This window comes from Mus caroli, unplaced genomic scaffold (assembly GCF_978045245.1).
Source record: "Mus caroli unplaced genomic scaffold, Mus_caroli_1 scaffold_9, whole genome shotgun sequence".
In the NCBI taxonomy this organism is placed as follows: Eukaryota; Metazoa; Chordata; class Mammalia; order Rodentia; family Muridae; genus Mus; species Mus caroli.
Window position 1 is genome coordinate 92,985,682 of NW_028227264.1, and position 21,946 is coordinate 93,007,627.

Here is a 21,946-nt window from a genome sequence, read left to right on the forward strand (position 1 = left end):
AGCAAAGGCTCTTTTCCAATAATTCATAGGGAAAAAACAAAACAAAAGCAAACCCAGATCAGGTCATGACCTAATGCAATCTAAATCTCTCTACTGCTACTGTTAAAAATAGTACCTAGCTTATGCTTCCATGCCTCCAGTTATTTTCAGCTTCTTACTGGGTAGGCTAAGCCTCCTGTATCTTGACCTCCTGTGTTGATAGACTACAACACAGTTAGGTAGCATTTGAAGAGTCTTACTGGTTCTTCCAGGAGGGAAAGACGACAATCCATCAACCTAGAATGTTTATGGGAAAGTTCCACTCTGTCTTTCAGAATTCAAGTGCCTGTGAGACATACCTTATCTGCATTTTATGATCAAGTATAAACCAGTCATACATGAGTCTCTAATACAACTTTAAGTAAGAAATGGGCGCAGCTTTTTTTTTTTTCCCTGATCTGACTGGTGAGAGATTACAGTCATCTCAAGAAATGATCTGTCAGTCAAGTTCTGGTAGAGAGAGTAGAAGGGTGTTTTCTCTAAGGTAAATACCTTCATTTTGTATGACTCAGTAAGTCCTATTTAAGTACCTTATTAAATAATAGTTTGACAACATCTATGGAAAAGAATTGCCAAATGAACTGAGCCATTAGAACAAGTCCTGGCTTAAGTGCCCCTGCTACCCTAAGAACCATGACTGGCTCCATTACCAGTGTCTTCCAACTATTAATTCACTGAATTTTCCCAACAGTGTAGTTGGTCTATTCTCCCATTTTGTAGTCAGAATCTGATGAACAGGGTTCAGTACCTTCTGTGCCCAAGATCACACCACTAGATTATTATCTCCTGAACTTCTGGGAGAAGCGCTTAAGTGTGCCCTGTCTCCCGGGGCAAGGTGCAGGGTGACTATTGTCTTGTGAGCATCTCTACTGTGGTTCTTTATGCTTCATGACCGGCATCCCCTTGATGGCTACCATCTGTGTGACCCCCGTGACTCACATCCAAGAAATGCTACAGCATCTTATTTACTTCCTCTCAACAGTAAGGTAGCATCCATCGTCTGCATTCCAAATCTGTTTCTGTTTCAAGCAGAAACCTAACTTGCCCACATCCTATCACTGGTACAGAAGAGAGATTCTTTATGGCTAGAGTTGGCACTTTTTCCCAATATCACAATGTTTAGCATATTAGTCTAATATATTTTATTTATTTTAATGTATTTCTTTCTATTCTAAGTTGTTTTACTGAGAACCTTTTGTTTGTTTGTTTTGTTTTGTTTTGTTTTGTTTTGTTTTTCGAGACAGGGTTTTTCTCTGTATAGCCCTGGCTGTCCTGGAACTCACTCTGTAGACCAGGCTGGCCTCAAACTCAGAAATCCGCCTACCTCTGCCTCCCAAGTGCTGGGATTAAAGGCATGTGCCACCACTGCCCAGCTCACTGAGAACTTTTATCAGTTGTCTTCATGTCCTAAGCCAGTTATACTTTTTATGATTATAACTGCAAAGCAGTTACAAGGAAAAGCCTGGAGACTGTCTCTGGGTATTCAGTCTTATTTTTGATTGTGCTTTTAGGTCCACGGTGTGGTGAATGACACAATAGCCTTTGTAAAGGACATCATCACTACAGAACTGAACAGTGCCACAGACAATCCTGTATCTTTTCAATGTTCCGCACATTTGCAGCGTTCTCCAAGTGGCTGAGATAGGATCTGCTTACACAATCCTCCTTAAAGCGTCTGTGTCGAGTCATTCTGTTTCATAGTTCGATGAGTTGGTCCCCGGAGGCTGAGCACTTGGGCGGCTTCTTCTAGGTCAGACTCGGAGCTGTGACCCTCCTCTTGGATTCTGAGCCTACCATGCTGTGCTTTCAAAACGGACCCATAAAAGATGAAAGGACCACTTTCAGCGTTTGTGGATATGGTTTCACAAAGTCACTGGCAGAAAACCCCGATGCTGGAGCTGTTATGTGATTAGCGTCTCATAGGCTGGCTTCACTTTCGGAGCCTGGTTCTAGGATGCCTTAGGCAGAAACGCCATGCTAACACATCAAAATGTTTCCGGTGGGCTAAGGCTTCAGGTTCCTTTCTGACGAGGACTTGACTCAGGCCATAGTTTATGTTTCTGTGCACACAGTAAGAATCATTCTTGGTAGAGGGAGAGGTTTCTTCACAGGATCACTTTCCCCCAGAGAGTCTGGGTTTTTTTTTTGTTTGTTTGGTTTGGTTTTTTTTCTTTGAAGTTGTGATGATTAGCCAAGGTACCACCTCCACAGAGGCATTGCTGTCTGTGAAAACAGGTAACCCTCTCAGGAGCCCTTTCTTCCCATTGTACAGCTGTCTTCCTTCTGAACACTGGAGAAATGGCTGAGAGAGCCACTCCCAGCCCGGGTGAGCTAAAGGCTGGTTACTCAACCGCTGTGTGGGGCTTCTCACCTGAGGTTTGAGTGTGCTTATCCTGTAAGCCTATTTCAGGATTTCGTTTTAAGTTCTCTAGGGTTGCTCCATGATAATCCTTGGAATTAAGAACGCCCCACACATCCCAACACCACCGCACTCCCTAGAAGGAACAGTGGTTTTCGCGCATGCTCTGTAGTCTCAGCTCTCTGGTTTGTTCTAGGATGAAGCTATCTATACCGGAACAGTTAGACCTTAAAGAGTAACCCAAAGGTTCAAAGGGAAAGGATTAACAGAAACTTCCTGGATAGGGATGACGGTTTTCTATTTGGTTTTCCCCCAGACAAAATTCCAGCCCTGAGTCCTCTGCTTTCTTCATTAAAAGCCTCTTGATTTGCAGGTAGTTGAGAGAGAGCGCGCCTCTAGTACGGATGTTGCCTGAGGGAACAGGTTCTCAGTGTTCCACTGCACCCAGTGTTAGGGAAGGTGGAAGTTGCTGAAATCTAATGACCAACAGAATTGGGTAACCAGAGGCTAATACATGTTCATTTTCTAAATTAGAGCAGCAACCAGTCAATCCAGGGATTGGCGGGACAGAGAGAAGACTGTGCGTGTCAGGGAGTGAGTGCAGGACAACCTTCCCATAGCAAAATCTTTATATGCGCAAAGCCCTTTGATACTCGAGGATAACCTATAGGTTTCTTCTTGTATATATTGACTCCTCCCTAGATGACCTAATACAATGTAAACACTATATAAGCAGTTGTTTTGTTGTACTATTTAGGGAATAATGACAGCACACAGTATAGGCACAACATTTTGTCTGAATATTGTCATTCAGAGGTTGGCTGATGTCACAGATGCAAACTCTGGTGATGAACAGCTAAATGTATTGTTGGTAAAGTTGAGAGAGAGAGAGAGAGAGAGAGAGAGAGACAGAGAGAGAGAGAATGAATTAGCTTTTAGAACCAGGAAGGAGGAACCATTACTGTCTGCCTTGGTGCCTGTTGGCCCAAGCAATGTGTGAAAGACTGGAACTATCTCTGGGGAGCAATCACACTCTGTGAGTCCAAAGTTCCCTCCAGCTGAAGTGTGTCTGTTGGCTACTGTCTGTTGTTGAAGGCTGGTGCAGGAACTCAAAGGACAGAGCGGGGAAACATCCCCAGCATTGTATTTGAGACATTTGGATGGATACCCCAACAACCAGGTCTTCTATTTAACAGCTTCTATGGACACGGGTTTACATCTCTAAGGATGAAATAGAATTTGGCTCCAAGCAGGTGGTTCATGTTTGTGGCTTTAGCTTTTGACTGTAAGTGTTGTTAAATTTTTGACTGTAAGTGTTGTTAAATTGGCAGAAGATAAAAGTCACGGGGGTTGACATCTTTGATCTCAAGAGAAAACATTTCATGCCCCATGCTTTTGGGTCCCAATTACATGATCACAATTTACCTTCAATGTGTGAGTGTATGTGTGTGTGTGTGTGTTCCTTTATGTCAGTGGTTCTCAACCTTTCTAATGCTATGACCCTTTAATGACCTCCAACCACAAAATTATTTCTTCATAATGGTAATCTTGCCACTGTTATGAATTGTGATATAAATATCCGTGTTTTCCAATCGTCTTTGGGGGTTGTAACCCACAGGTTGAGAAACACTGTTTTATATCAATAACTGCTTACAGGAAGACTTGTTCTCTCCCCTGTATCTGTATAATGACAGTCACCTCAATACTAAAAATAAGCAGATGGGGACAGGAGCTACCTTTGAAGTGGCCAACGATGTTACATTTAAGCCTTAACCTGTTTTGAAAGATGGTCTTTGCCAGTCGAGGGGAGACAATTTCAGGAGGAAACTTCCATGGTGAATACCCAGCCAAGGTAAGCTTTCTAAACATGCTCCTAACCCTGAAAGTGCATTCCAGTGCAGGCCGGCTAAACCGAGGTGTCCTTTTAGGCCCTGGACTATTTGGCCATTGGTGTCCATGAACTTGCGGCAATTAGTGAAAGAAGAATCGAAAGGCTGTGTAATCCTTCCCTCAGCGAGCTGCCTGCCTTCCTGGTGGCTGAAGGAGGTCTCAATTCTGGGTTCATGATAGCCCACTGCACCGCAGCAGCCCTGGGTAAGGACACTCCCTTAGTCAGAACACAAGCCTGTCCACCAAGGGCACTTCCCAGTTTTCCCCCAAAGTATCAGCTTTTGCCTTGGAAGGAGCCCTGACGTTTCTCCACTTTGGTGTGTCTGCTCTCTCTCATGCCTAACTTAGCAAGCAGCTTGACTCTTCACATGTCTTATAGAGAAAAGAAAACCAAAACAATGCAATACTGGAAGATAGCAGGCAGGCAGAGATGGACTATTGCCCCAGAGAGAGGAATCTGACTTTGAGTTGACCTTCATCGATGTAGCTTGTCTTCCAAAAGGGCAGGTGGGAGTGAGATGTGAGGGAGACAGAGGCAATACAGTTGATGGCAAACTGAATGATTAAATTTGGAGACATTCTATTAGATCTACTATCCACTAAAAGATTAAGATGTTCTCGAAACACACACACACACACACACACACACACACACATATATATATATATATATATATATATATATATAATATATATATATACCTCCAAGAAACAATAGGCCTCATAGACACTGAGCTTCAGTGCAGCTGATTTCTGATTGGAGATTGCAGGGGGCTTCACCAGAGGGATGCCTGCCACGAAGTTAGTGCCAATGGCCTTGCTTATTTCTCTTCATTTCTTCGTAAGGAAGGAGGTACTGTTAATCTGCACTGGCCAGATGAATAATCAGAGACCCAAGAGGCTAGGTGGCTTTCCCAACATTGTACAGTAGTTGCATGTAGTCAGAGCTCAAACACAGGCACAGTGATACCCAATTTTGTGCACTCACTACAAGGAACTCTTTTTTTTCTTTTTAATCAGTAGTTATCACTAGTTATCACCATTATTTAAGAACTTTATTAACAGGTACTTTCAGTTTGCTGACTTAAAAGAAAATCAAGCATTCAACTTGTTACAAGTTTTTAAAAATCTCAACCACATATGAAACAATGTAAAAAACAAAACAAAACAAAACTTTAATGGCAAGAAAAACCAGTCATTGAAACAAAACAAAAATAAACTAGGCAACAACAGCAGCAAAGCCTATATTTGTCATCACCAAAAGGAGATGTCTTCAGGTAAAAGTAATTTAAAAAAAACCCAGCATGTTTTGTAGACAAGGCAGGTAGTTCTTATCATATTTGGTCAACTGACAAACAAACAAACAAACAAATCCTTAAGGTCTTCAGCTCCCACCTTCTTACTTCTTGTTGTTGGACCTGCTTATTGTGTTCATCTTTTTCCCCCTTGTTGGATGACTAAACTGGCTGATGGAGTTTATTCACCGATAAGCTGGCATTCATTCCAGCCCGCCCTGCTTTGCATTAACAGGCGGAATCCTCTGCTGGTGAATAGCCTGCTTGCATCTCTTTGCCATCCTGTGGTTTAAGATTCTCTAGGTATTAGGGTTGTCGTTGAAGTTGCAACACTTGAGGTGGCTGCTGACCTTGGATCTCATCTCCGTGAGGCTTCATACCCTCTTCTTGTCCTCTCTAGGCTGTCTCTGGGGAGGGGGGCTGCCACAGAATCATGGCCTGTAATCTCAAACACAGTCTCTCTTTCTCTCTCTCTCTCTCTCTCTCTCTCTCTCTCTCTCTCTCTCTCTCTCTCTCTCTCTCTCTCTCTCTCTCTCTCTCTCTCGTCTACCTTGCCAGCACACTCTATCTAGCCTCCCTTTACAGGAGGGTTAGAATAGGGTGGTCCCAGCTTGTAGAAAGGGGGGAACTTCTGTCTAGAATAGGGTGGGTGTTCTTAGGTCCTCAGTCTCTCCCTAACTCTCATTATTCTGGTAATCCTGCTGGTAACTTGTTGGAGGACCTCTACTACACGAGGAGGGTCTACAATGGTTGTAAGAGGCTATGTATTTACTGCCTTGGGCTCAAACTCCACCAGGGCCTGTAGCATTTCCTGCCTCTGCACATCTTTCTTGATGTCCTTCCTCTTGAGGAAAACCATATCTGCTTCTTACAATGAAGCACTTTACTGTTCTGAAAACTGTCTATCCTGGGCAGGTACACACATAAGGCTGCCTGGGGTCTCAGCTTAAATGCTGTCGGTTGTCATGACAGTGGCCAGGACACACTGCAAAAGTTGTGGCTTCTCCCAGATGTGATGGCCACTAGGCTGCTGGGTAGTGAGGCTGCTCTGGGGTCTCTGGGGTCTGCTCTCTGCTCCTGATACTGATCAATATCAAGAATCCTGTGTTCATCCTAAAATAGAGTGGGCAGATTCAACAAACAAAAACATAGGATGTCCAGTGCTATTTGAATTACTTAGAACCTACTTGTGCTAAAACCAAAACAAAATCACCACCACCACCAACAACAAAAAAATCCCCAACCAAACATTGTGTTTTTTATTCAAAATTCCCAATTTAGCTGAGCACAGTGTATTTTCTTTAACAACCTGATCTCAAAGAACTAGGTCACATGATGGCTAATTAAAAGCATCTGGTGGGGCCAGGTGGTGGCGGCATACTTCCTTTATTCCAGCACTGGGGAGGCAGAGGCAGGTGGATCTCTGTGAGTTCAATGCCAGCCTGGTCTACGGAGCTCTAGGACAGAGAAATCCTGTCTCTAAAACCCGGATCTGCCATTTATAACTGTGCGCTGGCAAGTCTCCTCATCCTGTTCCTTCTGCAGCTAGCTCCCCGAGGCAGAGTCCACAATGGCAATGGTCCCTAATAGGGTTGTCATGTAGGGTAAATGAACTAACTGTACATAGAAAGTCTTGGTGTTCTGCCTGCAACATGAGCACTAAGTAAACAGTAATTTCTATTTAATAATATTATCTCTTTGGGAGACAGGTTCTCACTGTGTAGCCCTAGTTGGTGGAGAACTCAGAGGTAGACCAAGCTGACCTGGAACTTGTAGAGATTCCCCTGCCTCTGACTTCCTAGTGTTGGACTGCATGCAACACGATGCCCAGCAATAATATATTCTCAAGCCCTTCCTCACTTGAGTTCCTCACTAAAACTCAGTACAATCAACCAAGAAAGAACCAACGAGTTCACCTTCTTCTCTGGCCCAATATCTTCTGTATGTTCCCTCCATTGTTTCTAAACTACATCCTTAGCACAGAGATGCCCCACTTTAAGGTGGAGCAACAGTAATTGATTTCTAGAGGAAATGATGGCCCTTGGGTAGACTGGCTTGGATGACTTCCGCCTCGTAAGCTACCCACCGGTGATGGCGTTCTCACTGAAAATGTTCCTTCCCTTATTGATCCAGTCCTTTATCTTCTTGGTACTAGTAAGTTTGTATGTTCTATAAAAGTTCTGGTCAGTACAACCCTCAGGATATAATCTTTTTGTGGCCAAACCTGAGAGCTCTTGTGGGAACTCAGGCTTGGGAGACCCCAGTATGGATAACCCTCAGTTCCCAGATATCTCTGGTTATCAGCGAACTAATGTTCAAACCAAGACTGCCTCCTTGCATGGTGTTGGAGCCAACCTCCTCAACTACTCAGTATTGCCCAAGAGCTACAGGCCCAGCCTTGGTTCTCAATGCCATCCCTAAATTCTGATCTCTTTCCTCAAAGTAAGCAAATCATCTTTGAGTAGATGGTCTTATCTGTCATACTCCACCCCACCCTTCCCCCACCCGTCTTCCCAGCATAATAAATGTGTCTAGTGGTTTTGGCAGGGTTTTACACTATTAGCATTCCCACATTTTTTCATGTTCATCTTATCTCAGAACTCACCAGGATTTTAAGATCCTTCCCACTTTGGGAAAATATTGACCCGTGTTTTCCCCCTGTGGCTCAGCACCGGCTCGTGCTTGGGTTACGGTCATGAACCCCTGGAGACTTTGAGGGCACCCTGTACTGTTTTGGCAGGGTTTCCCTTTAGGGACACTGAGTTACTGGCCCTTGTCTCTTGCAGTGTCTGAGAGCAAGGCTCTGTGCCACCCTTCATCTGTGGACTCACTCTCGACCAGTGCTGCTACAGAGGACCACGTCTCCATGGGAGGATGGGCAGCCAGGAAAGCCCTCAGGGTCGTTGAGCACGTGGAACAAGGTAAAGCCAGCAGTGGGAGGTGGGCCTGGTTTGTTCACAAACTAGTTTTCTGGGTCTTTCAAGAAATAGAATCACTGCCTGCAGAATCGGTATTCTCTGGAGACTCATTTGGAATGCAGGTCCTCCGGCCCCTTCCAGAAATGCTAGGGAGGGGAGGGAGTATGGCTAAAGCCATTTCTAGGCGATGCTGTCTGGCACTGAAGATTAAGAACTAAGGAGCTATGCAGAGATCATCTGGCTCTTTATATAGCCTTATTTTCAATGAGGTGGGTTTTTTTTTTTTTAAATATTCAGGCTACTTCCCCCACCAGGATATAGGCAGCCCTGTAACCAGAGGGACCACGGGCATCTCCCACACCTGCCCCTTTCCCTGCCTCACTCCTTAAATATCCCCAACCTCAGTAACTTTCCTCATTGCTGCTTCCATTAAAATATAAAAAGCACAGATCTCCTGAGAGCATTTAGAGCATTGGAGTCCTGGTTAGGTCTAACAACTATAATCTATAATAATAAATATGCATATATATATAATATAGATATTTATTATATACGATATGTTTTTTAAGTTTTATTTATTTTATGTATGTGAGTGCACTGTAGCTATCTTCAGACACACCAGAAGAGAGCATCAGATCCCATTACAGATGGTTGTGAGCCACCATGTGGTTGGTGGGATTTGAACTCAGGACCTTTGGAAGAGCAATCAGTGCTCTTATCCGCTGAGCCATCTCTCCAGTCCCTGGCCCCCTACTTTAAATTCTGGTGGCATGATTCCAGGCCTCTCTTCATCTAGAATCACCCCCCGCCCCCCGTTTTCCTGCTAGCTGTTGACTCAGCAGGAAACCAGACTTGTTCTGTAGGAAGACTGGATTTTCTCTTAGCTTAAGCATTTCTGACAAGGTGACATTGATTCAAAAGATAAAAGATGTAATGAGATTTAGATTTACCCTGCTATCAGAGATAAATCACTGGAAGAGTTGCCCTAGGCCACCCTCTCTCTGCTTATCTTTGGTGACAGTGTGATAGCCCTCCATCCCATACAGCCTCCCTAAATTCTTGAGCTGACGCAGAATTGCCCAGGTCCTGTCCCATGAGGAAAGAATAGCAAAGCAAAAGATAATGTGAGTTGAGATTTTTTTTCTATAAACAGCTATTTTCATTTATAATTCACCCCACCCCTTTAAAGCGTACAGCTCAATGGTTTCAGCATATTCACTGAATTGCGCAACCCTAAATCTTAGATCATGTTCATCAATCTGTGCCCCCCACCAACTCTGAAGTCTTCAGCTCGTCGCACCCCATCCTCCCTATTTTCCCCTGTCTTAGGCAACCACTATTTTAGGTCCTCATAGATTTGTCTGTTGTGGGCCTTTCACATAAGCGGGATCATGCACTGTGTGTTCCTTTTGTCTGGTTTCTTTTACCTTGCACACTGCTTTCAAGGGCTTGTTGGTGTGTTAGCTTATGTCACCACCGGGTTTGTTCTGCTCTTCTTGTCCTGAGCCACACTCTCATTTACTCTATGCACTCCTAGTGGAAAGACTGGTTTGCTCGTGCATTTTGGCTACTAGGCAATAATTTTTATGGGGGTGAGTGTTTTCGTTTGTCTGGACTGGAATTGTTAGTTCATATAGCAGCTCCCCACCCACCTCTATGGAGAGTCGGAGGTGGCTCTCCGCAGTGGACGCACCATGCTGCGCGCCTACAGGCAGAATTTGAAGACATGTCTCCACATGCACGGCAGGACTTGCTCTCTGTCTAGCATAGCACTTATCTGAATGTCCACACATAGGATGCTTCTCCACTGAAACCATAGCCTTGAAAAACCTTGAAGAGTTCCTTTTATCTACCCCCACATCTCCTATCTAATTCATCAAGGCACCAACTCCACCAGACACACCAGATCAAGCCCATCCCCTACTTCTGATTAATCTGTGCAGTTGCCACGTGTTACAAAACAGGGCAAGCCTCTGCAGACCTCATTTAGACCACACCATGCCCCATCTGAGAATTTGCCAATTACTCTGCAGCACTTAAAACCACATCATCTCCATTCCTTAGGCCTGCAAGCCTGGCAAGATCTGACATCAGACTTCCTCTGCCCATTTTCCCATGCCCTTGATATCCCGGAACCACAGTTATGTCCTGTAATGCCAGGAAACATTGCCTGCAGCTTTGACTCTGGGCATGTCTGCTTCCTTCCTCACTTCATCCATGTAGCTGCCCAGAGTTCTTACACAGCTGAGTCCTTGGCCTCAGCTAGGGAAGCACCTGGCTTCCCCCTCCCCCTTCTTATTTTTGTTTTGTTCTGTTCTGGGAGCACTCAGTGCCTCTGACACAGCTGGGCTTGTTTGTCTTTCTGCAATGGCAAGAATCTCGTCCACCTTGACCGTATCACTAGATCGACCTGGTTCAGATTTATTGCTCAGATATTTGCATGGCAGTAAAGTTGGTACCATCTGTCCAGATGGTTACCTAGTGCATCGCTGTTGTTCCCTCTGTTTATAAAATGGAAGGCGAATCAGCCACAAACCAACGAGCGTCAGTTCCATTACATACATGACCATTCGATTACAAATGGTCAGCAAATACCTCCAGATTTGGGGATCCAGTAGTCCTGGCTCTAAGCATGAGACACGAACCTGTTTATCACTGAGCCCCCTCAGAACTCTTGCTCAAGTAAGCAGTGTAGGAGTGTGGAAAGTGTAGAAAGGCATGTGTCACTTGAGCAGAGTATGTAAGAGTGTGAATAAGGTGGACTCACCTTCAGTCTACGTGGAAACCAACATCTATTCAGAGAAGCAGACACTGGCCAACTTGACAACTCCTTGCAGTCATTAACAAAATGCTGAAGGGCAGAGTTAAGGAAGGAAAAGGCAGAACCTGATCAAATCTGAAGGGACTAAAAACACATCCTCAAAGGAGAACCCAAGATTAAGACAAGAATAACATATGGGCAAGTGTGTGTGTGTGTCCTGTTGATCTGGAAGGCACTGTTTCCTTGGTGTCTTCCGTCCCATTGGCTCTTACAATCTTTTTACTTTCTCTGCATAGATCTCTGAGGCCTAGGGCCTAGGGGAGATCCAGGAGGACATCTCATTTAGGTCTCAGTGTTCAAAGATCCCTTCCTCTCGTGTGCTGTCCAGCTGTGGGTGGAACTATATGAGTTCCCATCTACTTCAGGAGGAATCTTCTCTGATGATGCCCAAGTGAGACGCTGACTTATGAGTACAGCAGAATGTCATTGAGAGTCATTTTATGGCTAGGTCCTTTTATTAGAATAGTAGTATTTGATTTTTCTCTAGGCCTATCTAGTCTCAGGTCCTTGGCTACCTGAGCAGTATCTGGCTTGGGTTCCATCTCAGAGAGCAGGCCTTAAATCCAATCTGATAGTGGCTGGTTGCTCCCACAACTTTTTGTGCCACTACATACCAGTATATCTTGCAGGCAGATCACCATTGTAGACAGAGGGGTTTGTTCCTGAGTTAGTTTTTAGCTTTCTCGTCTAGTAGCACACAGAGAAACTTCCAGTCCCATGAATACTAGTTCACAGGGGTGAAGGTTCCAGTTAGGCGCCACCTCAACTCTTCTGTGTTCAATGAGATTATAGGTGTTGTCTGTTTGTGGAAAGTTACCAGTAGACTTGGAAATGGCCTGGGTTGTTTGGGGGATTCTATGGGACTCCTTTTGGTCAACAACTCGATTAGCTGTAACCCTTCGCTTTGTGGTGTAAGAAGTCCATTTGTGGCACTGTCTCCCCTGCTCTTTGGTGAGTCCACTTACATTTATTTCATACATGGATATGTTTTAAAAATCTTCTATTATACTAGGTTTCCATAGGATGCTTAATGTTTGCTGACCCTTCCTGTACCCTTCCCCTTCTCCATCTAATCTTCCCATTGCAGCCCTCCCAGACTGCCTCTCAGTAGCTATACATTCTATTTCCCCTACCTTAGAACTGCCACCTCCTCCAGTCCCTCATTCTATTCTCAAGCTCTGTGGTTACACAGATAGTAGTGACCCTACTGAAGGCTTAAAAGCTGACATCCTTTGGATAATTTTCACCCACGTAAATTTTACTTAAATGAAGAAATTAATCCTAAAACTGGAGGGCATTACCGTGATTCACCAGGTATTACCAGTGTGCTTGAATGACAGCTTGCACACTTAGCGTAGCCCTTGAGTTTGCTTTCAAAAGAGCGCTGTATTAAAAAGCATCCATCTGGATAAAGATACACTGTAGCCCTGGCACAGCTGATGGATTTAGGGAGAACCGCTGGCTACAGAGAGAAATGTTTCATCAGTAAGAGTTTTCCAAAGTGTTTCATGTTAATTTTTCAAATGGGTGTTCCTTGTTGCTTTCTGTCCTTGGTAGAACATATTGCAAAGCCACTCCTCTTTGGAAATAATATGACGTATATCATACATTCTCTGCCTGCACCCAATCTTCTAACTCATTTAATTTATAATATAACAATATAAGGTAGTCACCCTAAGGAGGTGTGTAGTCCCATTTGGCAAATATGGCAACCAAAGCAGAGGTCAGTATACCCAAAGCTGTACAGTCTTAATGTCAGTGATGGGATCTAAACCAAGGTTCAAGTCCATGACCTTCAGTACTCAACATAAGAAACACAGCTCTTACCTCAGAGGGGATAAGAGATAGTTCATTCTGGAGTGGATTCTTTGAGTGGCTAGGAACACAGATTTAGGTTACCCCAAGTTCCATGTTTCCAACATGGTAACCAAGGGTGAACGTTTTATAGTGCTAGAACTATATTTAGAGTGTCCTAAATCCAGCCGTTTTTTCCAAGCATCAAGAGGGAGCATCAGGTAGGTGGGTTACCGCAGAGCAGAGAACTCGCTGCCAGAGTCTCAGATGCCTGCCATTTGGTGCCATTCTTAGTTTGGGGGTTGGAGGGAGGTGGTGATATGCTAAGTTGCTGTGTCCCAGAAGGTTTCACATGATAGTCATGAGGCTAACAGATCAGACACAGAGATTGATTCGCTACCAATAGCCATTGATAGCTATTAAATGGGACTTATGTTGGCCTAAGATGGTTTGGATTTTGGATTTTGCAGCATTTCAGTCCTCAATAATCACAAAGTTCTAATCAGCTTATTAGCTTCGTAGAATCTTTAACACAAGTATGGCTTCCCTCCACGCCCTCCCCCTCTTCCTCCACCCCCCTCCCCCTGAGAAATTCAGTTCACAGAGGTTAGCCCAGATGGTGTATTAAAATTATTTGACTTCTTGACTTTTGGTTTATAAGGCACATTATGAATTCAGGTGAGTACAGAAAGTTCACAAGGGAGAGAGGACAAATAGCCCACTGTGGACCTAGAAGAAAAGTCACATCTTTATTTAGTGAAACTCAGGATCCAGGCAGGGGTCGGGGCACTCATGCAGACTTCCCTCACTATCCACTCGACACAGACCTGGCTGACAAACCCTTTGTGAGTAAGGGAACTGGCGGATTAGGGAAGCTGGTAATCTATCCTGCTAAACGCTTCAGTTCTCCAGCTCATCACTGAAGATAAAACCAGGAACTTAGAAAAAGGTTTCAAACTAACTTAGGGCTGGAGATGTATGTAGCACAGCTAGTATAGTGCTTGCCTCCTGGCATGTACAGGCCCTGGATTCAAGCTCCACCCTGTATAAACTGGTTGCAATAGCGCATGCGTGTAATGCTGGCACTAGGAGATGAAGGCAGGATGGTCATGAATTAAAGACCATCCTTGGCTACAAAGAAAGTTAGAGGTTAGTCTGGGATACTTGAGATCCTGACTCAAAATCAAAACAATAATAAAAAACTAAAAGCACGGTAGTAAGGCTATTATTCTATCAACACATAGAAAACCACCCGTCTGTGTAGTCGGCTCCAGAGAGTTGTAACTGTGAGTAGTTTCAGCCCCGTAAGGATGAAGCCAGACTTTAACCAGCTATTTCTCCCTATTTGTTCTAGTGCTGGCCATTGAGCTTCTCGCGGCCTGCCAGGGTATAGAGTTTCTGCGCCCCCTGAAAACAACCACTCCGCTGGAGAAGGTGTACGACCTGGTGCGCTCCGTAGTAAGGTAAAGTCAACAGGTCTTTGGGACCTGCCCCACTTCTGAGCGGTGGGTGTCTGCAGAGCGGTGGGTGTCTGTTTGTGGCTGTTGCCTAGATCTGCTCTCGCTCTCTCTCTCTCTTTCTGTGTAGGCCCTGGATAAAAGATCGCTTCATGGCCCCAGACATCGAGGCAGCACACAGGTTGCTTCTTGACCAAAAGGCAAGCTGACAACTTGGGGAGGGGGAATGAAGGGAGGGATGGAAGGGGGAGGGAAGTGAAGTGGGAGCTGGGTGTGGAGAGACTCTGTCTCAGCCATTCTTTCCTGGCTGTTCGTAGGAAGGGAACACAAAATAGAGAGCTGATTTGGAAGAAGACTAAAAGACCTCTGATAGTCCCCTAAAGACCCAGCTGGGACCCAAATACTGACTATGGAAGGATTGGCTTTTAAATGGAGCGTGCAGACATTATGACGGTGGTGGTTCTGAGATGCTAAAGTACTGCTGGTGTTAGCACAGCTGACACCACCAGGGAAGAAGGCACTGTGAAGTGCCAGGGTTCCACTGTGGTCCAGTACCTGCCTGGCTAGGCAAGATACAGTTTTCTTTACTGCCTATCTCCTTTGGTTATACTGACTATAGACTTAGGCAGTTGGTACAAATGACTAAAAGGCTGAACCATCTTTAAAAATACATAGACACACACATACACACATCCTATACATATTAATCCATATGTATCTATTATATTATATATGTAATATATATGTATATATTACATTATGTGTGTCTATTATATAAAGTGTATGCATAATGTATATTTAATACATATACCCTTTACACACATACACACATGTATGTATGAATATATACATATATATATATATATATATGTACATTTTTAATTCTTTAAACACAACCCTTTGAATCATTAGTGTCCCATTACCTAGAATCACTTGATTTTCCTTAGAACTGTGACTTTGCTCTGGGGAAACAACTTACCTTGTAAGCTTCGCATCTCTTATTTTGAAGTAAACCCCCATATCCTTTGAGGGGACACTTCTTCTCTGCCACCAGTACAAAGGCTTGTGAGGGGCTAGCTTGAAAAGAATAAATGTTCTCTTCTGGATTTTTGTTAAAGACAGTATCTCACGCTATGTAGCTCAGGCTGACTCAGAACTCACTGAGCAGCCCAGGCTGGCCCCAGGTTCTCAGCAATCTTCTTCCTTCAGAGTATTCCAGAAGCAAGGGTGTTAGGATCCAAGCAGAAGCCACCACACTAGCTGAGAATTTATTTTGTAAGGTCATAGAGCAGAAAGATTCCTTGGCTGTCAGGGGACACTGGTGGCGGGGTGGGGGGCGGAGGAAGCTACAGACCAAAAAAATGGAGCCTTAATAGGTTGGCAGATGAAAAGGAAAACTTGGCTCTATGCATGTGACTCTTATCATATGCAAACTCAGCTTCCATTCCATGATTCTCAGCTGAAGGGTGGAAGCCCATTCTGATTGGCTGGGACTCAGGCCATATTTGCATATTTGCATACTCTTAGCATACTCATAGAAACACAGCCTTGGGGGAATTCACTGTCTCACCTTTCAGCTTCCAAGTCCAGTACTTCGGTGTATCTACTATACCCTCCCTAGAGTGAGCATCTGGCATTTTGCTCTGAGCTGCCAAGACTCTGGTGGTGTGTGTTGGGGTGTGTGTGAGTGTGTGTGTGTGTTTGTGCGCATGCTTTTGCTTGTTTTGCTCGGGAGGAGGAAGCAGCTTAAACACCTTTTAAAAAAAAACAAAAACAAAAAAAAAAACATGAGCACGGTTTTAGACTTTGTATCGTAAAACCCTTTAAATGTACCCAGCAATTAATTGACACAGATTCTGTGTCAAATGGTTCAAAAACAGAAAAAAAAAAAAAAAAAAAAAACCAAGCAAGCAAGCTGCAGTTATGTGTGTGACCAGAGGGTGTTTTGACTTGGGGCAAAGCTCATGTTTCATCACAGCCTGGAGAAAACACCTTGTCCATGTTTCGACTTTGTTCCTTGCTTGGCTCTCAGGTTTGGGAAGTTGCGGCGCCGTACATCGAGAAATACAGAATGGAGCACATTCCGGAATCCAGACCGCTTTCTCCAACAGCGTTCTCCCTAGAATCTCTCCGAAAGAACTCAGCCACAATCCCAGAGTCTGACGATCTTTAACGGGCTTCCTCGAGGACAGGCACATCAGATGGGCCTGAGCTTAGCACAGCACTATCTATCTATCTATCTATCTATCTATCTACTATTTATCTGTCACATACACTATCAAGCAATCAAACAATCTCTCTCTCTCTCATACACAGAGAGAGAGAGAGAGAGAGAGAGAGAGAGAGAGAGAGAGAGAGAGAAGAGAAGAGAAGAGAAGAGGAGAGGAGAGGAGAAGAGAAGAGAAGAGAAGAGAAGAGAAGAGAAGAGAAGAGAAGAGAAGAGAAGAGAAGAGAAGAGAAGAGAAGAGAAGAGAAGAGAAGAGAAGAGAAGAGAAGAGAAGAGAAGAGAAGAGAAGAGAAGAGAAATGGGAGAGAATATTGAGCAGACCTGAAGCCATTACCTACAGAGATTATCTGTGTCCTATTAACTACAGGCTTAAGCCACCCCTCCAAGAATGAATAGGTATTTGGGGATAAATATAATGATGGCCCTTGTCTCAGGCATGCCTTTCATATTTCTCAGATACATATCTCCTCAACACTTGGTGATGTGCTCAAGTCGAAGCCTGAAGTTAGTCCTGCCATTTCCCACAGTTTAATACTCACATGGTTGTAGTAACTTCACTAAGCAACCTCCCCTTGCACAAATGAGGCATTTGAGGGTGGGGGTGGGGGCCAACCCACTGCCTGCAATAGGTAATCATTAAAATGAGCTTTGTTGACACAGGTTAGACTGGGCCCTCGGATGTATTGCCCAATCTCCATATCTCTCCGAAGCAGATAAGAACCTCCTGGGAAGGCTTTGTGTAATTAGTCAGAAGGGTCCCGTGACCCCTTTGCTATCCAGAGGCTAAGATCGATGACTTGGTGCCCATTGTGGTAAACAAGTGCAAAACACTGCGTGCGCACGAGTCTGAGAGCATGGCTGGAAAGACTGCAGCTGGTTAACAACGCACTTGCCAGCACCCCAAGCTGGTCACAAACTACAGGGGCCCAAGATGTGTTCCCCAGGAACAGGCTTATGGGCAGGTTATTCTTGGTGTCATTTTTGCTGAATGTAAACATACACATATGCACACACACAACACACCCCTTATGTATTCTTGCACCCAAGTGGGCAATGACTCCAGCAGGTTCCTGCTCTCACTCCTGTTTTGGAAGTGCTGGACTCCTGTCCAGCCCTGCCTTCCTTTGACATTATTCCATCCCTCAGTTTTGTATAAAGCTTTGTTAGTTCAAGAGTATATGGTCATCGGGTTACAAACTGTGTCGGTGGCTTGCTCCATTGTGTTCTTCTATTTGAGGAGAAATGGAAGCTAAGGTCTTGTGTGTGTTGTGTGCATGCTCTCTGGCACTGGGCTCCATGCCTACCTCCTGTTTGTATTTACTTTAACACCTCGTATTTGCTTTTCTGCTTCTCTGAGAAGGCATTCCAGCCAAAGCAGGAATGGAGGAAAGGGTTTCTTTTGGCTAACACTCCCATGGACCGTCCATCATGGTGCGTAGTCAGGGCGGCAATCTGTAGAAACATGGCTTCCTGGCTGTTGACTGAGTCACCCTCTAATTTGTGTCTACAGCCTCAGCCCATCTTCCTAGAGGTGATGCCACCCATAGTGGGTTGGACCTTCCCACACCAGTTATCAATCAAGATAATCCTTTGCAAACATTGCCCCAGGCCAATCTGATCTAGGTAGTCCCAGTTGAATTGTCCCAGTTGACTCCAGGCTGTGTCAGGTTATCAAGTGAAGCTAACTAAGACACACCTCTATCTCTTTAGAGAAAGCCTTTTCCAAGCTTCTGAAAGTTCCAATCAGAAAGATTAACAGGTCTTAGACCACGGGCTGAGCCCAGTGCTGTCTGTTGCTGTGGAGTGGTGGAGAATGGGCTACTATATGGGGGTTCCCTTTCCCTGGGCTTGGGCTTCTTCACTTATGACAACAGGAGAAGGTGAGCCCTCAAGCAAGCATGAAGTCCTCCAAAACTTCTGTTGGTACTTTTGCTGATTCCCTAGTGACCAACACAAGCCACGTGGGAAGTTGGAGACTAAGACCTGTCGCCATTTTCAAATAATCTACCCAATTTATGAAACCCAATAAATATTTTAAAAGAGATGCTTTCCATACTATATCATGCGTGTGGTTTACTTTTGTATTTGGTTATTATAATAGTGTAAACTGAGGGTTCTCGACCTCTGGGTCGCGACCCCTTTTCACAGGGGTTACCTAAGACCATTGGAAAACACAGATATTCAAAAGTCAAGACAGTAGCAACATTACAGTAATGAAGTAGCAACAAAAATAATTTTATGGTTGGAGGGGGCCACTGTGGCATGAGGAAGGAACTGTATTAAAGGGTTTTGTGGCATTAGGAAGGTTGGGAACCACTGTCATAAACAGCTGACCAAAAATTTTCGAAAACAAACAATAAAAATAAGCAATTGATCATTTTACCCTTTTTGATTACCTTTGTTAAATGTACTAATATATTAGATGTGAACATTGAAAACAAACAAAAGTAGAGAACATTCACTAGGCTTACAGGTAGACCTGCTTAGTACAGACAGCACTACATCTTAGCATAGATGATGCTGTCCTTTCTGCTACCTGTTTAGTTCAAGAAAAGCCTGGGGTTGTAACAGAACTAATGACATGAAGGAATGTATCGGCAGCTTCCGAGAAAGCATTTTATCTCCTGAGAGCTAGGGAAGTCATCTTTCTCTCCTGCTTGACCTGAGTGAGGCCATACGGAGCTGGGTTTGTTGACTGACAGCCAGACCCAGGCATTGCTGGATGGCCGAGCAGAGGCAGGAAGGGATCTGGGTCATTCTGAGGCTGAGTTGCCAATACCAAAGAGGACTTGGTCTGCTTCCGAATTTCCAATGGTGAGTTGGGAAAAGCTGCGCTGCCCTTCCTTTTCCTTTCCTTCCCTTCCTCCATCTGTCCCTCCCTCCTTTCCTCCCTCCCTCCCTCCCTTGGGATTGAATTTAGGGTCTCATACATTCAGACAAGGGCTCTACCACTGAACTATATATCCCCAATTGTCATTTTAGTTTTTCATACATAAGGGAGGAATGTGCACTGGTTTTGTACAAAGGGGTATTAAGACATGTGAGAGTCGGGCAATCAAGTCCTTTGCTAACACTGCACAACAGGGGATGCTAGGGTAGGAAATAAAACCACAGAATGAAGAGAACTCTTCCCTTGTATAGACTTAATCGGGAAGAGGTCTCGGAGTCTAGTATCTTAGACAAAGTCCAGGATAAGTTATAAGGTGTGCTGATCCTTCTACAGGGGCAGCATCCATGGGACTAGATTGATCATGAACACACTGTAGTCTAAGCAGCCCTTGGACTCATGATCCTCCCATCCCAGTTTCCTAAGCAACTGGAAAACAAGCTTGTACCATCAGGCCTGACTTCTCCTTACTTTTAAAAAATTACATACTTTATTTTTTTATTTTACATGCTAAGTATTTTGTCTGCATGTCTGTCCATCATGTGCCATGCCTAGTGCTTGTGAAGGCCAGAAGAGTATATCAGATTCCCTTACAGACAGACAGCTGTCCTTGGAAGAGCAGCCAGCACTCTTAATGGTGGAGCCATCTCTGACACCCCACCCCCAGCCCTTACGCTTGTAAAGTTACATCTAGTCAAGTTTTTGACTCCTGTCATGAGTATCATGCCACCTAGCTAGCACAGTGTGTGGCATGACCCAGGTATCACCTGCAATACCTGCAGTCTGGTATTAAAGGATTTTCCCCTCTAGTTGAGGACATACTGTGATAACTACTGAACCAAACAAGTGCAGTATGACTAGGTCATCCAGAAAGGCCTGAGGGAGGTGGCTGGACCAGCCTTTGCTTGTGTGAGTCAAGAGAAGGGAGAAAAAGAAGAAATTCAAGGAACCTTTGGTGTCAGGAAATATTCATGTCAGGAAATCACTCCTGTGGTTTTGTGTGTGGCAATTTCTTTTTTAAAAATGTTATTTGGCATGAGGCTGGAGCAACGAATGGCTCAGAAGTTAAGACTTGGTGGATGAATTCCTAAACAAGTGGTAACCAAGATCCCCCGAGTCTTTGCCTTTGACAACTTACAGCCCAGGAGAAAACAAATGGTCATCATGGGTGGTGATGCGAAGAACTGATCAGAAACCAGGTCATAGAGAGCATAATTCACGCTAACTGCACAGTGGGGGAGGGTGGGCTTCAGGTAATGGTGGGGGTGGGGGTGGGGCTGGGGGTGGGGATGGGATCTCTGAGCTCCTGAGAGTGCCTGAGGAAGGCCAGACTGGCATAGTGTATTTTCTACCACATGGGTTCTTAGGTGACCCCTGCCCATGATAGCTTCCATAGAACCAACAATAAAAAACAAAAAAAAAAAACCAAAACCCACGTAGCTTCCTACTTTAGACTCTAAAATGTAGAGTAACTTTCCATCAGCGCAAAAGACTTCTTGCTAAGATGTGTAACACAGTAAAGGTTTCTCCATCTTGTCTCAGCTGAAGCCATCTTTTGTTTCTATCACCTCCCCTGAAAAGTCCCATGAGAAAGCACCCAGCCCCGTTCTAGAAACTTGGGGTTGAAATGCTCAGCTAACTGCATGTTCTTGGCTTCTGTTTAACTGCTTGCTTGGTTCCCCCTGCAACAGCCAACCAGGATGTAATTCTCTTATGTTCTTTGTCTCTAAAAACCTTCCGGTAATATACATTGGAGGCTGCTCTGTGAGAAGCGTTTCTCACTAGGCAGAGGTTTGCTGGCTTAGTACAGATGTTCAGTTCAGACTTTATACAGATGTTCAGTTCAGACTTCGGTAGTGATGAGTGGTTTCTGGGTTTTTAACCCCATAAGAGAGGTTGGTATTGCCGCACCTTTCAAATGCTTCTTCTTAGACCAAGAGTTGAACATTTCAGTTTCTGGTAAAAAAAAAACTAATCTAAATATGAAATTAGCGTGTTTATCAGTGAGTTGTTCTTTTGAGGGAGGAAGATTTTAAGGTTGTCTGGCATTGTCTTTATTTCTAGTGTCCATTTTGGCCTTAATAGGATCACAAATCCTCCAAAGGCAATGCCCAGCTTAGAACTAGAACTTCAGACAGAAAGGGTGATACCTCTGCATTTTCTAGGCAGATTAAAAAAAATCATGATGAGGTCTTCGTGTGTGTCTTTCTTTTCCGAACACATTAGCTTGCCCACCCTGTATGGCACCTGGCCCACACA

The 21,946-nt window shown here is 44.4% G+C and overlaps 1 protein-coding gene across 1 annotated transcript in view; it reads left to right on the top strand.

Annotated features, from left to right (window-relative positions):
- Positions 1 to 18,858, top strand: part of Hal (histidine ammonia-lyase) — a 29,113-nt gene extending 10,255 nt beyond the window's left edge. Inside the window, exons 14-20 of the mRNA XM_021173846.3 lie at positions 1,551 to 1,631; positions 4,185 to 4,250; positions 4,327 to 4,492; positions 8,370 to 8,504; positions 14,471 to 14,579; positions 14,704 to 14,773; positions 16,606 to 18,858. Coding sequence (XP_021029505.1) covers positions 1,551 to 1,631; positions 4,185 to 4,250; positions 4,327 to 4,492; positions 8,370 to 8,504; positions 14,471 to 14,579; positions 14,704 to 14,773; positions 16,606 to 16,746 — 768 coding nt within the window. The 3' untranslated portion in view covers positions 16,747 to 18,858. The remainder of the gene's footprint in view (positions 1 to 1,550; positions 1,632 to 4,184; positions 4,251 to 4,326; positions 4,493 to 8,369; positions 8,505 to 14,470; positions 14,580 to 14,703; positions 14,774 to 16,605) is intronic.
- Positions 18,859 to 21,946: the final 3,088 nt, after the last annotated feature.